General features: G+C 31.2%; 2 protein-coding genes across 2 annotated transcripts in view; both read right to left on the bottom strand.

Annotated features, from left to right (window-relative positions):
- Nucleotides 1-1,020: 1,020 nt before the first annotated feature.
- Nucleotides 1,021-6,938, bottom strand: Nelf-E (negative elongation factor E). The gene is made up of 5 exons (XM_088268526.1): nucleotides 6,562-6,938; nucleotides 4,787-4,934; nucleotides 3,290-3,427; nucleotides 2,693-2,780; nucleotides 1,021-1,677 (listed from the first exon to the last, which is right to left on the bottom strand). The coding sequence occupies exons 1-5, from the start codon at nucleotides 6,827-6,829 to the stop codon at nucleotides 1,525-1,527; spliced, it is 795 nt and encodes a 264-aa protein (XP_088124652.1). The 5' UTR covers nucleotides 6,830-6,938; the 3' UTR covers nucleotides 1,021-1,524.
- Nucleotides 6,939-8,146: 1,208 nt separating this feature from the next.
- Nucleotides 8,147-12,326, bottom strand: part of LOC148304210 (epidermal retinol dehydrogenase 2) — a 37,413-nt gene continuing 33,233 nt past the window's right edge. Inside the window, exons 4-7 of the mRNA XM_088268501.1 lie at nucleotides 12,138-12,257; nucleotides 10,126-10,287; nucleotides 8,943-9,142; nucleotides 8,147-8,459 (exon numbers count right to left, since the gene is read on the bottom strand). Coding sequence (XP_088124627.1) covers nucleotides 8,357-8,459; nucleotides 8,943-9,142; nucleotides 10,126-10,287; nucleotides 12,138-12,257 — 585 coding nt within the window. The 3' untranslated portion in view covers nucleotides 8,147-8,356. The remainder of the gene's footprint in view (nucleotides 8,460-8,942; nucleotides 9,143-10,125; nucleotides 10,288-12,137; nucleotides 12,258-12,326) is intronic.

The raw sequence follows: 12,326 nt of genomic DNA, 5'->3' as shown, positions 1-12,326 counted from the left end.
ATAGGATCCATTTAAGCCTGACGATAATCTTACCATTTATTTGCATGTATGCATCTGTCCATCTTCATAGTGAATAGGTTGGGGCATTTGACTACGATTCAGAGGTTCTAGGTTCGATTCCTAAGGAATTTTAGCAAATAATATAATCACTCTAATATTAATTAACCTTTTGGCATACCACATATCGCTCACTCCTTTCAAGAACTTCATAAATAAAAAGTCGCCAATTTTCAGTTGTGCATGTTTGCGGAATGCCCAGAAAATTGTACTTTATCCCAGCAAAGGAGGCATATTTTTAACTAAATATTTACCCGCTACAGGGCAGAAAGTGTTTTTGCATTTTGAAGAAAAGGTATTGTTTAATTTTTTTTAAGAGAAAAAACCTTCAGGTTTAACCTAAAAAGATCTGTTACACAGTAAAAAGTTCAATAAGTGGCTTGATATTTATTATTAATAAATTGTATTATATTTTTAAACTTAACTTAGCGATATGGGCAAAAAAAGGCCTTTGCAGGTTCGCCTGTAGCTGGTATGGGCACCCGGCAAAAAAACTTGACCTTTTTCCAAATTAAACCTTCATTAACACTCATCAGTCAAAGGGTTAAATATTAGCCAGGAGTGGTACCTGAAGCGGAGGACTGATCGATCTCCTCGCCTTCTTGAGATTAATGATTAGGTTGCTAATTCAATGTAGCGGAGTATGCACTATTGGCCGCAGACGAAGGTCAGAAGTATTGGGTCATCCCATAAGTGATGCAGTTTTTTAATTACATGAAGTTAGAGATCTTAGGATATGTTAATATGTTACCTGAAATATAAAGATGATTTTTATTTACAACTCGGAAGAATAAAATCTTGTTTACACCGAAATGTAAGGAATATTCATCAGATATGTTAATTGGAAAAAGAACAATTTGTACATAAACTTTAATTAATTATAGCCAATACTCAATTTGGTTTTTGGTTTTTGTGTCCAGCAGTGTATGTATAACAAAAAAGATTTCAATAAATAAAACCACATTGATATAAATATTTTATTGTATATTGGAATTTGAATTCATTGTTTTCATAAATGTGCAAATTAAACTAAGAATATTTAATAAAAAAAAGTAATTCATGAACGTACTGAAATAAAAAATTCTGTTAACATATTCTTTCTCGACACAATGTTTCAATATATATTTTTTTACTAGATATGTAACTTGTAAACATAGTCTCTTTTAAGTATTATAATTTTTTTAAATTCCATACTATCTATTCCAGAAGGTTTAATGAAAATATTATTTAGTATTCATTGTATCGGTGTTCATTTTTGTCAATTAATGTAGGTATACATTAAATATAAATACAAAGCTATACTAGAATAAGAAAATTGAACATTTTTGAGTACATTTTAAACAAGATTATCATGAAATAATTGCTTTTACAAAGTTTATTTTCACTTTATTTTAAGTTGATATACCTGTATATGAAGTAATATAATATTTATTTTCACCTATAAATATCTTACAATAAATAGTAAAGCTAAAAAATAAACATGTCTTGATAATCCGTTATTTCTCTGCCATCTCGATGGTGCCCCTTCTGGGAGTGTGAAGTGGACAGGGTACACCAAGCTGACGATGAGGAGGCTTCATTAATGCGTTCCATCTGGGGTTGGCGGCGAGCCATGGATACCTATATAACACAAGTCAAGGTTATATTGCAATGCATAAGAGGTAACAGATCCCCAGGAAGACCAAGTAAACGGTAGAAAGGTAGCTGGTCGTCTACGTCCCAGGAGCGGACTCCGAGAACTGTTGTAGGACACAGTCCTAGCAAAATAAGAAGAGAAGTTTATATTATAGTTTTAAAAGAAAATAAAAGGTACAAGGGTTGTTGGTACTCCGTACCGTATTTTACAGACTATAAGATGCATCAGACTATAAGATGATTTCAGGTGCATCTTGTACTCAAAATGAATGTAAAAATGTCCAGTGTTTGATTTAAAATTCCAGCCAGCCTTAAAAATGGTCATATATTTGATCCCCCCGGAAACCTATCTCCATCTGGCAACAGTAATGGGAATCGTACAATAAAAAATGTAGCCCTCCACACATATTTTGCAGTACACAAAAACACTCTACAATAATGCAATGTTTTCTGAGGCGAACACCCCACGACTTCGACGAGCATTCCGCGAGACCCTCAAAATTCGGGGAATTTTAAAAGACAGTATGGTTTTATAAAGTTTTTTTTTTTCAGAAAAAAATTATTCTTTGAAATCTAATAATAAACATGAAAATGTTATTTAAAAAAAATTGCTTAAAAATTAAGGTGATCCACCTCATTTCTTTTTCTTAATTTTCAGCCACTACAGCATTTTACGGGCTATAGTTCATAAAATACGGTAGTGGCTGAGATTACTGTCATTTTAAAGATTACGCTTTCGGAAAAACTTCAGTTTTTTTATTATTGAATTTATATTGCCATGCATTATGATTAGCTTTGAGTGCCAGATTTTAGTACACTTTGTGTAAATTTAGTAAGTGATAGTAAAACATTTTATATTATTATACTCGCAATACGAAATAATAGTTGCATTGTGTTTTACACGCTTAAATTGTGTAGTGTGATATTTTCTGAGATATAATTTACTTTTCTTGCAAACCGGTATAGTTAGTACATATATTTTAACAACAACAAAAATTACCGATAGTTGGATGCCTCCTGGTGAAGTTGAATTGAGGTCATTAATGGCTCTTGCTGCAGCTTCTGGTCGTTCGTATGTAACAAAACCCCTGAAAAATCATTAAAATAATGATGAATAAATAAATTGTGTTCCAAAAATAATATCTGTAGTAATACTATATATCGCTCACTCCTCTCAAGAACGTCATAAATCAAAAAACTTGATTTCTCAGGAGATGTTTTCAAAGTTTTAAAATATAATACAATGTATTAAAAATCAATATCAAGCCACTTATTGAACTTTTTACTGTGCAACAGATCTTTTAAGGTAAAACCTGAAGGTTTTTTTCTCCATTTGAAAAATATTTAGTATATTTAAAAAAATAATTTAACAATACCTTTTTTTCAAAATGCAAAAACAACACTTTCTGCCCTGTATCGGGTAAATATTAAGTTAAAAATATGACTCTTTTGCTGGGATATAGTACATTTTCTGGGCATTCCGAAAACATGCACAAGTAAAAATCAACGATTTTTGATTTATGACGTTCTTTAAAGGAGTGAGCGATATGTAGTATATTGGTAGAAGTTGATTGAAAATTTAGTAAAAATGACCCACCGATTTTTTTCAATTTCCATTGAAATGTTTACTATAGTTCCTATGGATGACATGTATTTTCGGAGATGTTCTTCTGTTATTTTATGTCCCGAAACAAATACAGTTTTGGGTTTCTGAGGTGTTTCAACACGTTCTTCCCTATAAAATATAAACATGACAGAATTAAAAGCCTTCAATATAAATATTCAAACAATTTATATGGTCAAAAACACATCAATATTGCAAGTACATGAAACTTTTTTTACTCTGGTAAATGTATCAGTTCTGCTTTTTGCCATATTTTATGTAAAATTTTGAAACGAAAACATATACATATTAATTTTCAATGCCGAACAGTTCCGTATTAAAATTTAACAGGAGAAATGATTTATGGTTCTTGTAATATTTGCTTGAAGTATTACAAATTTTATTACATTTGCATAGCATTGCATATAGCTGGAAATATTTGTTACTTTGCAATATATTGGAAATTTGAAATCCAATATTGATTGGAAAATATTGCCTTGTTTATATCTTTTTAATCAGAGCAAAACTGGTTAAACGCCCGTATAACTAAATCGAAAATCTTTTAGAATTTTGTTTTTAACCACTTTTATTTCGGTACTTTTCTCCAATTAAGTAGTGGGTAATTAAGTGAGGTTTGAAGTGAGCAGGGTGGAGCTTTTATTACTATTATTTCTACAAATAGGAATAGAGAAAGTGAATTAAAAAAGATGGCTATTACTTAAATTCAATTGGATATTAATTATATACAATTTTTGTTTTATTGCTTTTTTAATTTTTTAAATCTCCAAATTACGCAATGAGTTTAAGTTTTTAATAGAATGTAATATTTTGATGGTATTTTTTAAATTAGAAGAATGATTATAATTTAATGTGTTCGGCTAATTCGGAAACATTATCGTTATTTTGGCATCTTGTGTGTTGTATTGTATCTTTTATTGTAATTTTAAAATTATGTGTTGTTTTACCTACATAGAATATTGAACAATCTTCGCAAGAAAGTTACCCGATTTATACAAAACATCAACCTTTTATTTGAATTTTTCAAATATTAGACTAAATTATTTCTACCAAGGCCCAGCATTCGTTAAGCCACAACATAATTTTCTCAAAATCCAGGTAACATTTTACGTAGTTGATTTTTTACTTAAAACACCGTTTTTGCATTTAAGTTTTTCTTTGAAATAATTATATGGTTTTGAAAAGAGAAGAGCCATTGAAAGGTAAGGAGTTAAAAAAATATATAAAAATATTTTTTCTATATACTTTAAAAAAAAAAAAAAACTACATTCATTAAAAAAAAGGGCATGAGCAGACAAGTGACCCCTCCGGTGGTCTCTGGTGGAATAAATGCGACTTAACGAATGATGGGCCTTAAGTTCTAAGGAGGTAAGAAAACATGCAATTTTAACATTATAATGGGATTGTGAATGAACATAAATTATGTAAAACAGACAGCATTTGGTGTCCCATTTTTTTTTATACGTTGCTTACTTTTCTCTGGCCCCGACAAATGTCTCGTAAAGGTTATTAACCCTCGGGGGGCTTTTCTCATCGGGGGGCTCGTGGGCGGAGCTGAAGGGCTGGTATGAAGCTGCTCCTCCCCGGTCTGGCCCTGGACCCGTGACAGGTCGCTCACGTCCTATGACATAAAATATATATTAAATTTTTTTATTTCTTCAGTTAGCTTATATTACAAAATATTTTTAACACTTAATTTACATCATATATATTAACCGGATCCACGCGGCCCGCATAACCGTATGTGTTTTCACAAAACATGCCCCATACGCGGCTGACATAAGCGTATGTGTTTTTACTTTGCTCCAAGTTTCGAACTTCAGTTCAACTTGGAGGGATTTTTTCATGGTGTGGAACTTTGGATAAAATAATATGTCAATCCTTGGCCTTATGACATCTGTTGAAATATCTGACTAATAATTTGTAACATCACAAGGATAAATAAAAGAACAGATCCCTGATTTTTCTTGCGGTCGGTAATTAGTCCGCGCCATAATCATGCCCTATATCTGTCTCACTCTCAACGCTACGCATCGCCAGTGGGTAAGAGTGACACATGATGCGTGCTTTGATTTATTTATGTTACGATCTTATTTGTTTATATTACGATATATTTCAAGAAAAATGTGACACAAGTGTATTATAGAGTACCAAAAAGGCATAATGAATCCAATTAAAGGTTTTTGTTTAGAAAAATAAATCGTTTCTTAACTAAATACATGATAAAAGTAATCATTTAAAAAACAGCGAAATACCGCCGCGCATGGGCGTCTTTCAGGAACAAAGTTAACACGGTTAAAAGGTTAACATCTTACAGTACACAAAACATTTCTTTTTTAATTCTTTCAGACTCTTTTCATTATTCATACATTCAGGCATCTCATCATACATTTAGGCATCTCATCAAACCCTTGTACATATTACAATTTGCGATTGTTTTTATTACTTTTTTAAAATGGCTTATGGTCTTATTTTACTTAAATCGAATGTAACAAAATTGAGAAGAATGTAAAAGACACAAGATAAAATATATCAAATATGCAGCGTAATTCAAACAATGAATGGGGTAAAATGATGATACAGAAATGATTCATGCCATCTATTTTTGTAAGAAATTAATTCAGGGCAGAGAAAATAAACAACACATCCGGGAAAACGATTATTTGAGGAAATATAGGTAGAGTATATACATAAAAATAATAATTAAATGGTTTTTGGCTTTTTTTGTTGTTGTTAAATTGAAGAAGAAAAACTAAATAAGCATTCGGTTACATTATTTTATCACGCACATTAACCCTAGTGATTATGTACTAAACCTGACTGATCCAATAAATGTCATCCAGATGCTACATTAGCAAGGTATAGGAGAGGAGAAATCTAAATTACCGGCAATACTTCTAACGCCACTGGATAGGACAAAGATGTCGCCATCGAAAACTTTGCATGAGAAGGGAATTTGTGATGACACAAATTCACCTGCTTGCATCACGGATTAAAAACATCTTTGTTTTTATTGTGGCTAAGCAGCAAATACGCAACAACACAATAAAAATTGGTAGATAGCGAATGAACCCTGGAGAATAGGATTTTTTAAATATTTTATTTAACGCCAGCAAAGTGCTTATATTGCGACTAGTCCTGGTTATGTACTATTTCTTCTCAAGTAAAAAGTAACGCGCCACTCCACAGAAAGTGCATTTCTTTGATAAATGTTTTAAGTGCATTATTAACTACAATTATTACAATACCTCCTCTGGGTCTCTTGAAGGTGAGAAGATCAGCTCTGGGAGGTGGAGTTTTGATGGCTTGAATTGCGCCACTTTTAAGCAATTTTCTAGCTATTTCCCTTGCATCACGAGCCTCCGCAGCTCGCTTTGGAAGAATGGGTTTTTCAACTTCAGGTTTTGGGGCTTTCAATGCAACTAAAGCTTTTTTCTTTTTCTTCAGTTTTTGATATTTAGCCTGTAGCATCAACTCTTCTTCGGTAAGATTAGATGGAAAATGTAAATAAACCATGCTTGCAATTTTATTCAGAACGCTCGGTAATGTAAAACATATAAAAAATATTATTATTGTATTCAATTTACAAAAACAATCGCAACCGTCTGACGTCTGACCATAGAAGATAGAAAATAAGTACGATTTTGACATCTATCGGTTATCATAGACAAATTTAAACCATCGACAATAATTTTCAAAGAATGTTACTTTGTAAGAAAGTACCTACCGCTAAATACCGCCGTATAAAATGAAACTCAAATGGAAAAGTAGCAAGTGTTTTTGTCTAGAATTTTCACTCATGAATTACATGAAATTATAGTAACTTTAAACATTAAGAGTAAACCCACTTACAAGTAGGCATATGTTTTAAAACATAAGTTGAAGCCTGAGTAGGGACATGATAAACGGTGTTTCATAAGCCGTAGCCAGATTTCAGAATCACTTGGACGTTAGGTAATTAAAAAAAAAAGTTCAAAAATGGTCCTTTTTTGCAAATTAAAAACAAAAAAATGTATGAAGCTGAAAATATTTTTTTCTAACATGCTTTTGATGCCCTTTAATCAATATACCGATTGTAGCTCCATCTGACCAGCAGCACTAAACTCTAAAAATTGTTGTCTTTTGTTTCAGCCATAGCATCCCAGTAGGTACTTGCAATAATTCAATTAGTGGTCTAATTAAACAATAATTATTAGTTTAGTTCAAAACTCTTCCCAACTTCTTTTGCATTATGCATAATAAAGTGCAATGATATTTTAGAGTATATCCAAATGGTCTGGTTTACAAACAAAGCAATTTGTTCCCCCCCCCCTTGATATATATGTAATGCAAATAGTAATCGCTCTTCTTAAATTATACCAGGGACGGCCCGAGGTCTAGAGTTCAAATATCAAATAAAGCAATGTTTTTTCTTGTCAAAAGATATTTTCCCATCAAAATTTTCAATATTTTACTCTGTATAAGTGCCATATAAAGCCTGAAAAGAATTAACGCAGTTTCATGTATACAACTATTATGTACTCCTGTACTTGCGATTCCAATAAACTATTAGGTAGGACTGTCATGCAATATTTCTTTAGATTTAAAATGTTGTATATATATTCCCGACCATTGTATTTACACACCCATAAAAAAATTGGTTTTACTTTAAGATAGAATGAACCAAAATAATGATTTCTTTATGTAAGTGAATAAAATTTAATAACTAATACGATATATTTATTTGAAATACTAGAGGAGGACAGACAAGTCAATGCTATTACAGTCTATGTTATGAAAAATATCGCGTAAATTAATAATAATAATGATTTATTGTAAAAATAAAGGAGCTTATAATATAAATACTTTATTATGAACAAGTACAATACATAGTTATAGAAGACAAAAAAGGAAGGAACAAAAACTCATGGATCAATTCCAATAAATAAACAATTATATTCTACTTAGTTTTTATATTTCTCAAACCTCGCATTATCCCTCTAAAGTAAATAGTAGTTTATTTTAATACATTTATACAATATATCCTAAAGTAAGTGTTATAGATTATCCTGCTGCTACACGGGGGCGCCCTTTGAACATGCTCATAATTTGGGGTCCTTTTACAACACGGAAGATGCATTCATATGCACTCTTTGATGGTAGCCAACTGAAAAAATAAATTCCATTAATTATTCCTTTCTAAATTTATTTTTTAAGTATAGAGAGAAGACCAAGAAAAAATTATATAAAACAGGTAAAAGAGATGGCAAGTATTGTATTGTACAAAGATTGGGGAAGTGGTGGAAAACCCTAGTTCTTAAATAAAAGATTTTGTTTTCTAAAAAATAAACTTAAAACTATTTTGGCAAAGTGCATGTATAAAAAAATGTGATGATTAAATTTAACTTTACTTTTATACGGCAAAAAACAATCATTTTTGTTTTGAAAAAAAAAGTAAAAAAGAGAGTATAAAGTCCTTAGTACTCTTTTGCTTTGATACTACTAATTAAGTCTAGTTTAAAAGTATGTTAGAAATATATAATACCCCATTTAGTAAATATCCATATGGTTAAATTTTATTGCATTATTTCTAATATAAGTAACTTGCACATGTAACATTAGCAAATGAAAATAATAAAGAGGAACATACTATTTAATGGGGAAGAACAGTCTCATATTGTTGGGGAGTATGGTCTGTATTCTATTGGTCTGGATGGAGTACACGATGCTGTCAGCAACATACTCAGGCTCCAGCATCGGATGTAGCCAAGGTTTGATCCCGTGGAACATTCCAGTGTTGATCAAGTATGGACACACGAGGGTCAAATTTATAAAGTGATGCCCTTGAAGCTGAAACCAAATTTATACTTTGCAGTTTATATTTTGTGAATAATTAATTTTACCATTCCATTTTTATGATAATATTTTAAGAAAGATTAATAAGATTAAATATAATTATCGTGTCATTGATCAACTTTTTATTAAATAACACAAATTTAAAATAAGATTCCATCAATTCATTACTCCACTGGGAGTGAATGGGAGGAAATAATAATAAAAACAATTTTCATCTTATCCCTTATTGCGATAAGCTTCTTCTCAAAATAAATTTTACATTATTAGCTGAGATTCGCATAATTTACTGCTAAGATAACGATACATGAAACCAATTTAGTTCCTTACACGTTATTGGGTGCGAATAAATGGAAAAACCAAAATTCTTAAATGTAAAAATATGTGCTCATTCATGCACCAACTAGCTTTCAAAAGTTATCATTTTAAAAATATAATGTGTATTGTAAACCAAATATATACAGTCGTTTGGCCTGCTTTATAGATTTCTATCGTCATACATTCAAATAAAAAATAAACAATATTGGTTGCATTGGGATGGTTAGTTATTGTAACTGTTTTTTTTTCAGGCAGGAGTTGCATTTATTTTTACTTTGTTTTTTATGTACAAGATTTATAGATTAATATATTGATTTTTGTTTCTTCTAGCTAAAATCATGTTTTATTTTAATCTGTGATGGGAACAGAATGGATAATAATTTTTTTATAAACTGTTTATTTTCTGGTAAGAGTTGCATTTATTTTTACCGTGCTTTTTATTTACAAAGTTTACAGATCAATATATTGATTTTTGTTTCTTCTAGCTAATATCATGTTTTATTTTAATCTATGTTGGGAACAGAAGAATTATCTTATGTGGGCCAATCAGGAACTTCTCAGCATTTGCTCTACCCTAATTGGTTATACAAGGTTTTTTTAATTGACTAAATTTAAACTTAAATAACTAAGTGCGATCCTCAATTTTTCAAGATAATATTTACCCGAAGTTCTGTGAGCAGAGCTTCGTGGAAAGCAATATTGGCAGCCTTGGATGCGCTGTAGTCTGTGCAGAGGTAGGTTCCCAGTATACCCGCTACTGAGCCCACTGTCACAATGTGGCCCTGCTTCCGCGCCATCATGTCAGGTAGGAATGCCTTCACCGTCTGCAATATAAATAGAATAAAATACCTAATGTGATGTGGCTCAAGAATCGCGGAACTTAAGTGGAACTGGGCAGTTTATGTGGCACGTATCTCTGAGGATAGATGGACGAAAAAGGTGCTGTCTGGAGACCTAGAATAGGACGCAGAAGCGTGGGTAGGCCCCAGACAAGATGGTCCGATGACATTAAAAGAGTGGCGGGCCTGCACTGGATGAGAGTCGCGTCCAATAGAGAACTGTAGAAGTCCAAAAGGAAGGACTTAATTTAATATTGGACACAAGAAGAAGGCTTAGTATATAAAAGTAAAAATAAACAATGTCACTCACATACTCACTCACTCACACACTCACTCACTCACACATACATATATTTATATATTATAACATAATATGTTATATTGGAATTTACACATACCTACACTATATATAATAAAGTATATGTCGCCCACTCCTTTCAAGAACGTCATAAATCAAAAAACTTGATTATTCAGGAGAATATAAAACAATGTATTAAAAATAAATATCAAGCCACTTATTGAACTTTTTACTGTGCAACACATATTTTTAGGTAAAACCTGGAGGTTTTTTCTCCATTTGAAAAATATTAAGTACCTTTTTTTAAAAAAATTATTAAAACAGTACTTTTTCTTCAAAATGCAAAAATAACACCTTCTGCCCCTGTAGCGGGTAAATATTAAGTTAAAAATATGCCTTTTTTGCTGGGATATAGTACATTTTCTGGGCATTCCGAAAACATGCACAACTGCAAATTGACGATTTTTGATTTATGACGTTCTTGAAAGGAGTGAGCGATGTGTAAATTCTAATAATATAATTAATATACATTTATTTTTTAATATGATATACTTTTTGTTGTGCATTTCATTACCAATTTCTGATTATTTTAAAATGAGTGCTGTATTTATAATAAAAAATAAGATTTTAAGTCATAATAAAAAATACTTTTTATTTATTCATTCATTTTTTTTATTTAATTTTCGAACACTTAAAAAAGTGTTCGAAAATTAAATTCGCTAAAAAGCGGCCCTAGTTTTTAATTTACTGGTACCTATTAACAATTAAGATAAATATTTATATGAAATAAAAGTAGATCGCTGAGTATCGCTAAATAGTGATGATATTCTCAATATTTCTTTAAACAAATTAAAATTTAGTAGCCCGTTGGACGGTATTTGAACATTAATTTATTTTATCTACAAAAATAAGTATCATTCAATGACGACTCTTGGGACTTCGGACGGTATCAACGTTTAAACAAAATAAAATTAAAAACTGTTTTTATATCTTTATACGCATATTATTTAAACGTAATTTCATTAAAAGCCAGATGACATCTTTATGAAAAATATTCAGGAAACTCTTATAACAATATGTATAAAGGCAAAATAAAACATCTCAACATAGATGAAGAATAATAATATAGACGTCTAGCCATTTACACGCTTACGACCTGTCATAGGCTTGTTAAGTAATCACTTTACACGTGTATTACATTCACCCATGTATTACTACCCATGATTTACTTTACACATGTATTCCTACCCATGATTTACAACCACACTACTTCATCTTCATCTATGTTGAGATGTAAATAAATGACAAAAATAACTCCTGTGAGTGGTGATGATCCAAATTTGTGAACAAGTATTTGGACACACTCAAAATGTTGTACATATGTAAAATAAAATTTATGCGATTCAGAAATCGCTTCTAGAAGTATCTTCTGTTATTAAATATCTACAATTTTTTTTTAATTTGAACTTGTATTTCCAACATGTGCGAGTACAGATATGCAACCTCAAATAAATTAGATGATAGAATTTTTTTTTACCCAGTAATGTGCCAGTGTATTGACTTTGTATGTAGTTTCAATTGCACTGTCAGGAAGCTCCAGGAATGGGCGTCCACAAACAATTCCTGCATTATTGACCAGAAGCGTGACCACTCCAACCTGGAAAGGAATTTTATCTTATTGAAATGTGGACAGTTTAATGTAATATCGCCCATAACAGGGCTAGTA

The sequence above is a fragment of the Brachycentrus maculatus genome, unplaced genomic scaffold (genome assembly GCF_059751285.1).
Source record: "Brachycentrus maculatus isolate JH-2025_06_01 unplaced genomic scaffold, ASM5975128v1 h1tg000326l, whole genome shotgun sequence".
Classification (NCBI taxonomy): Eukaryota; Metazoa; Arthropoda; class Insecta; order Trichoptera; family Brachycentridae; genus Brachycentrus; species Brachycentrus maculatus.
Note: the sequence above shows the minus strand (reverse complement) of the source record. Positions and strands in the feature narration are given on the sequence as shown.

Excerpts from the sequence above, each read along its gene's own strand:
- Nelf-E (XM_088268526.1), bottom strand. The coding sequence starts at position 6,829 with ATGGTTTATTTACATTTTCCATCTAATCTTACCGAAGAAGAGTTGATG. Across the intron at positions 3,428-4,786 it reads TTTGTCGGGGCCAGAGAAAA|GGAAGAACGTGTTGAAACAC; the intron begins GTAAGCAACGTA and ends TATATTTTATAG. Across the intron at positions 2,781-3,289 it reads ATGGAAATTGAAAAAAATCG|GGGTTTTGTTACATACGAAC; the intron begins GTGGGTCATTTT and ends ATGATTTTTCAG.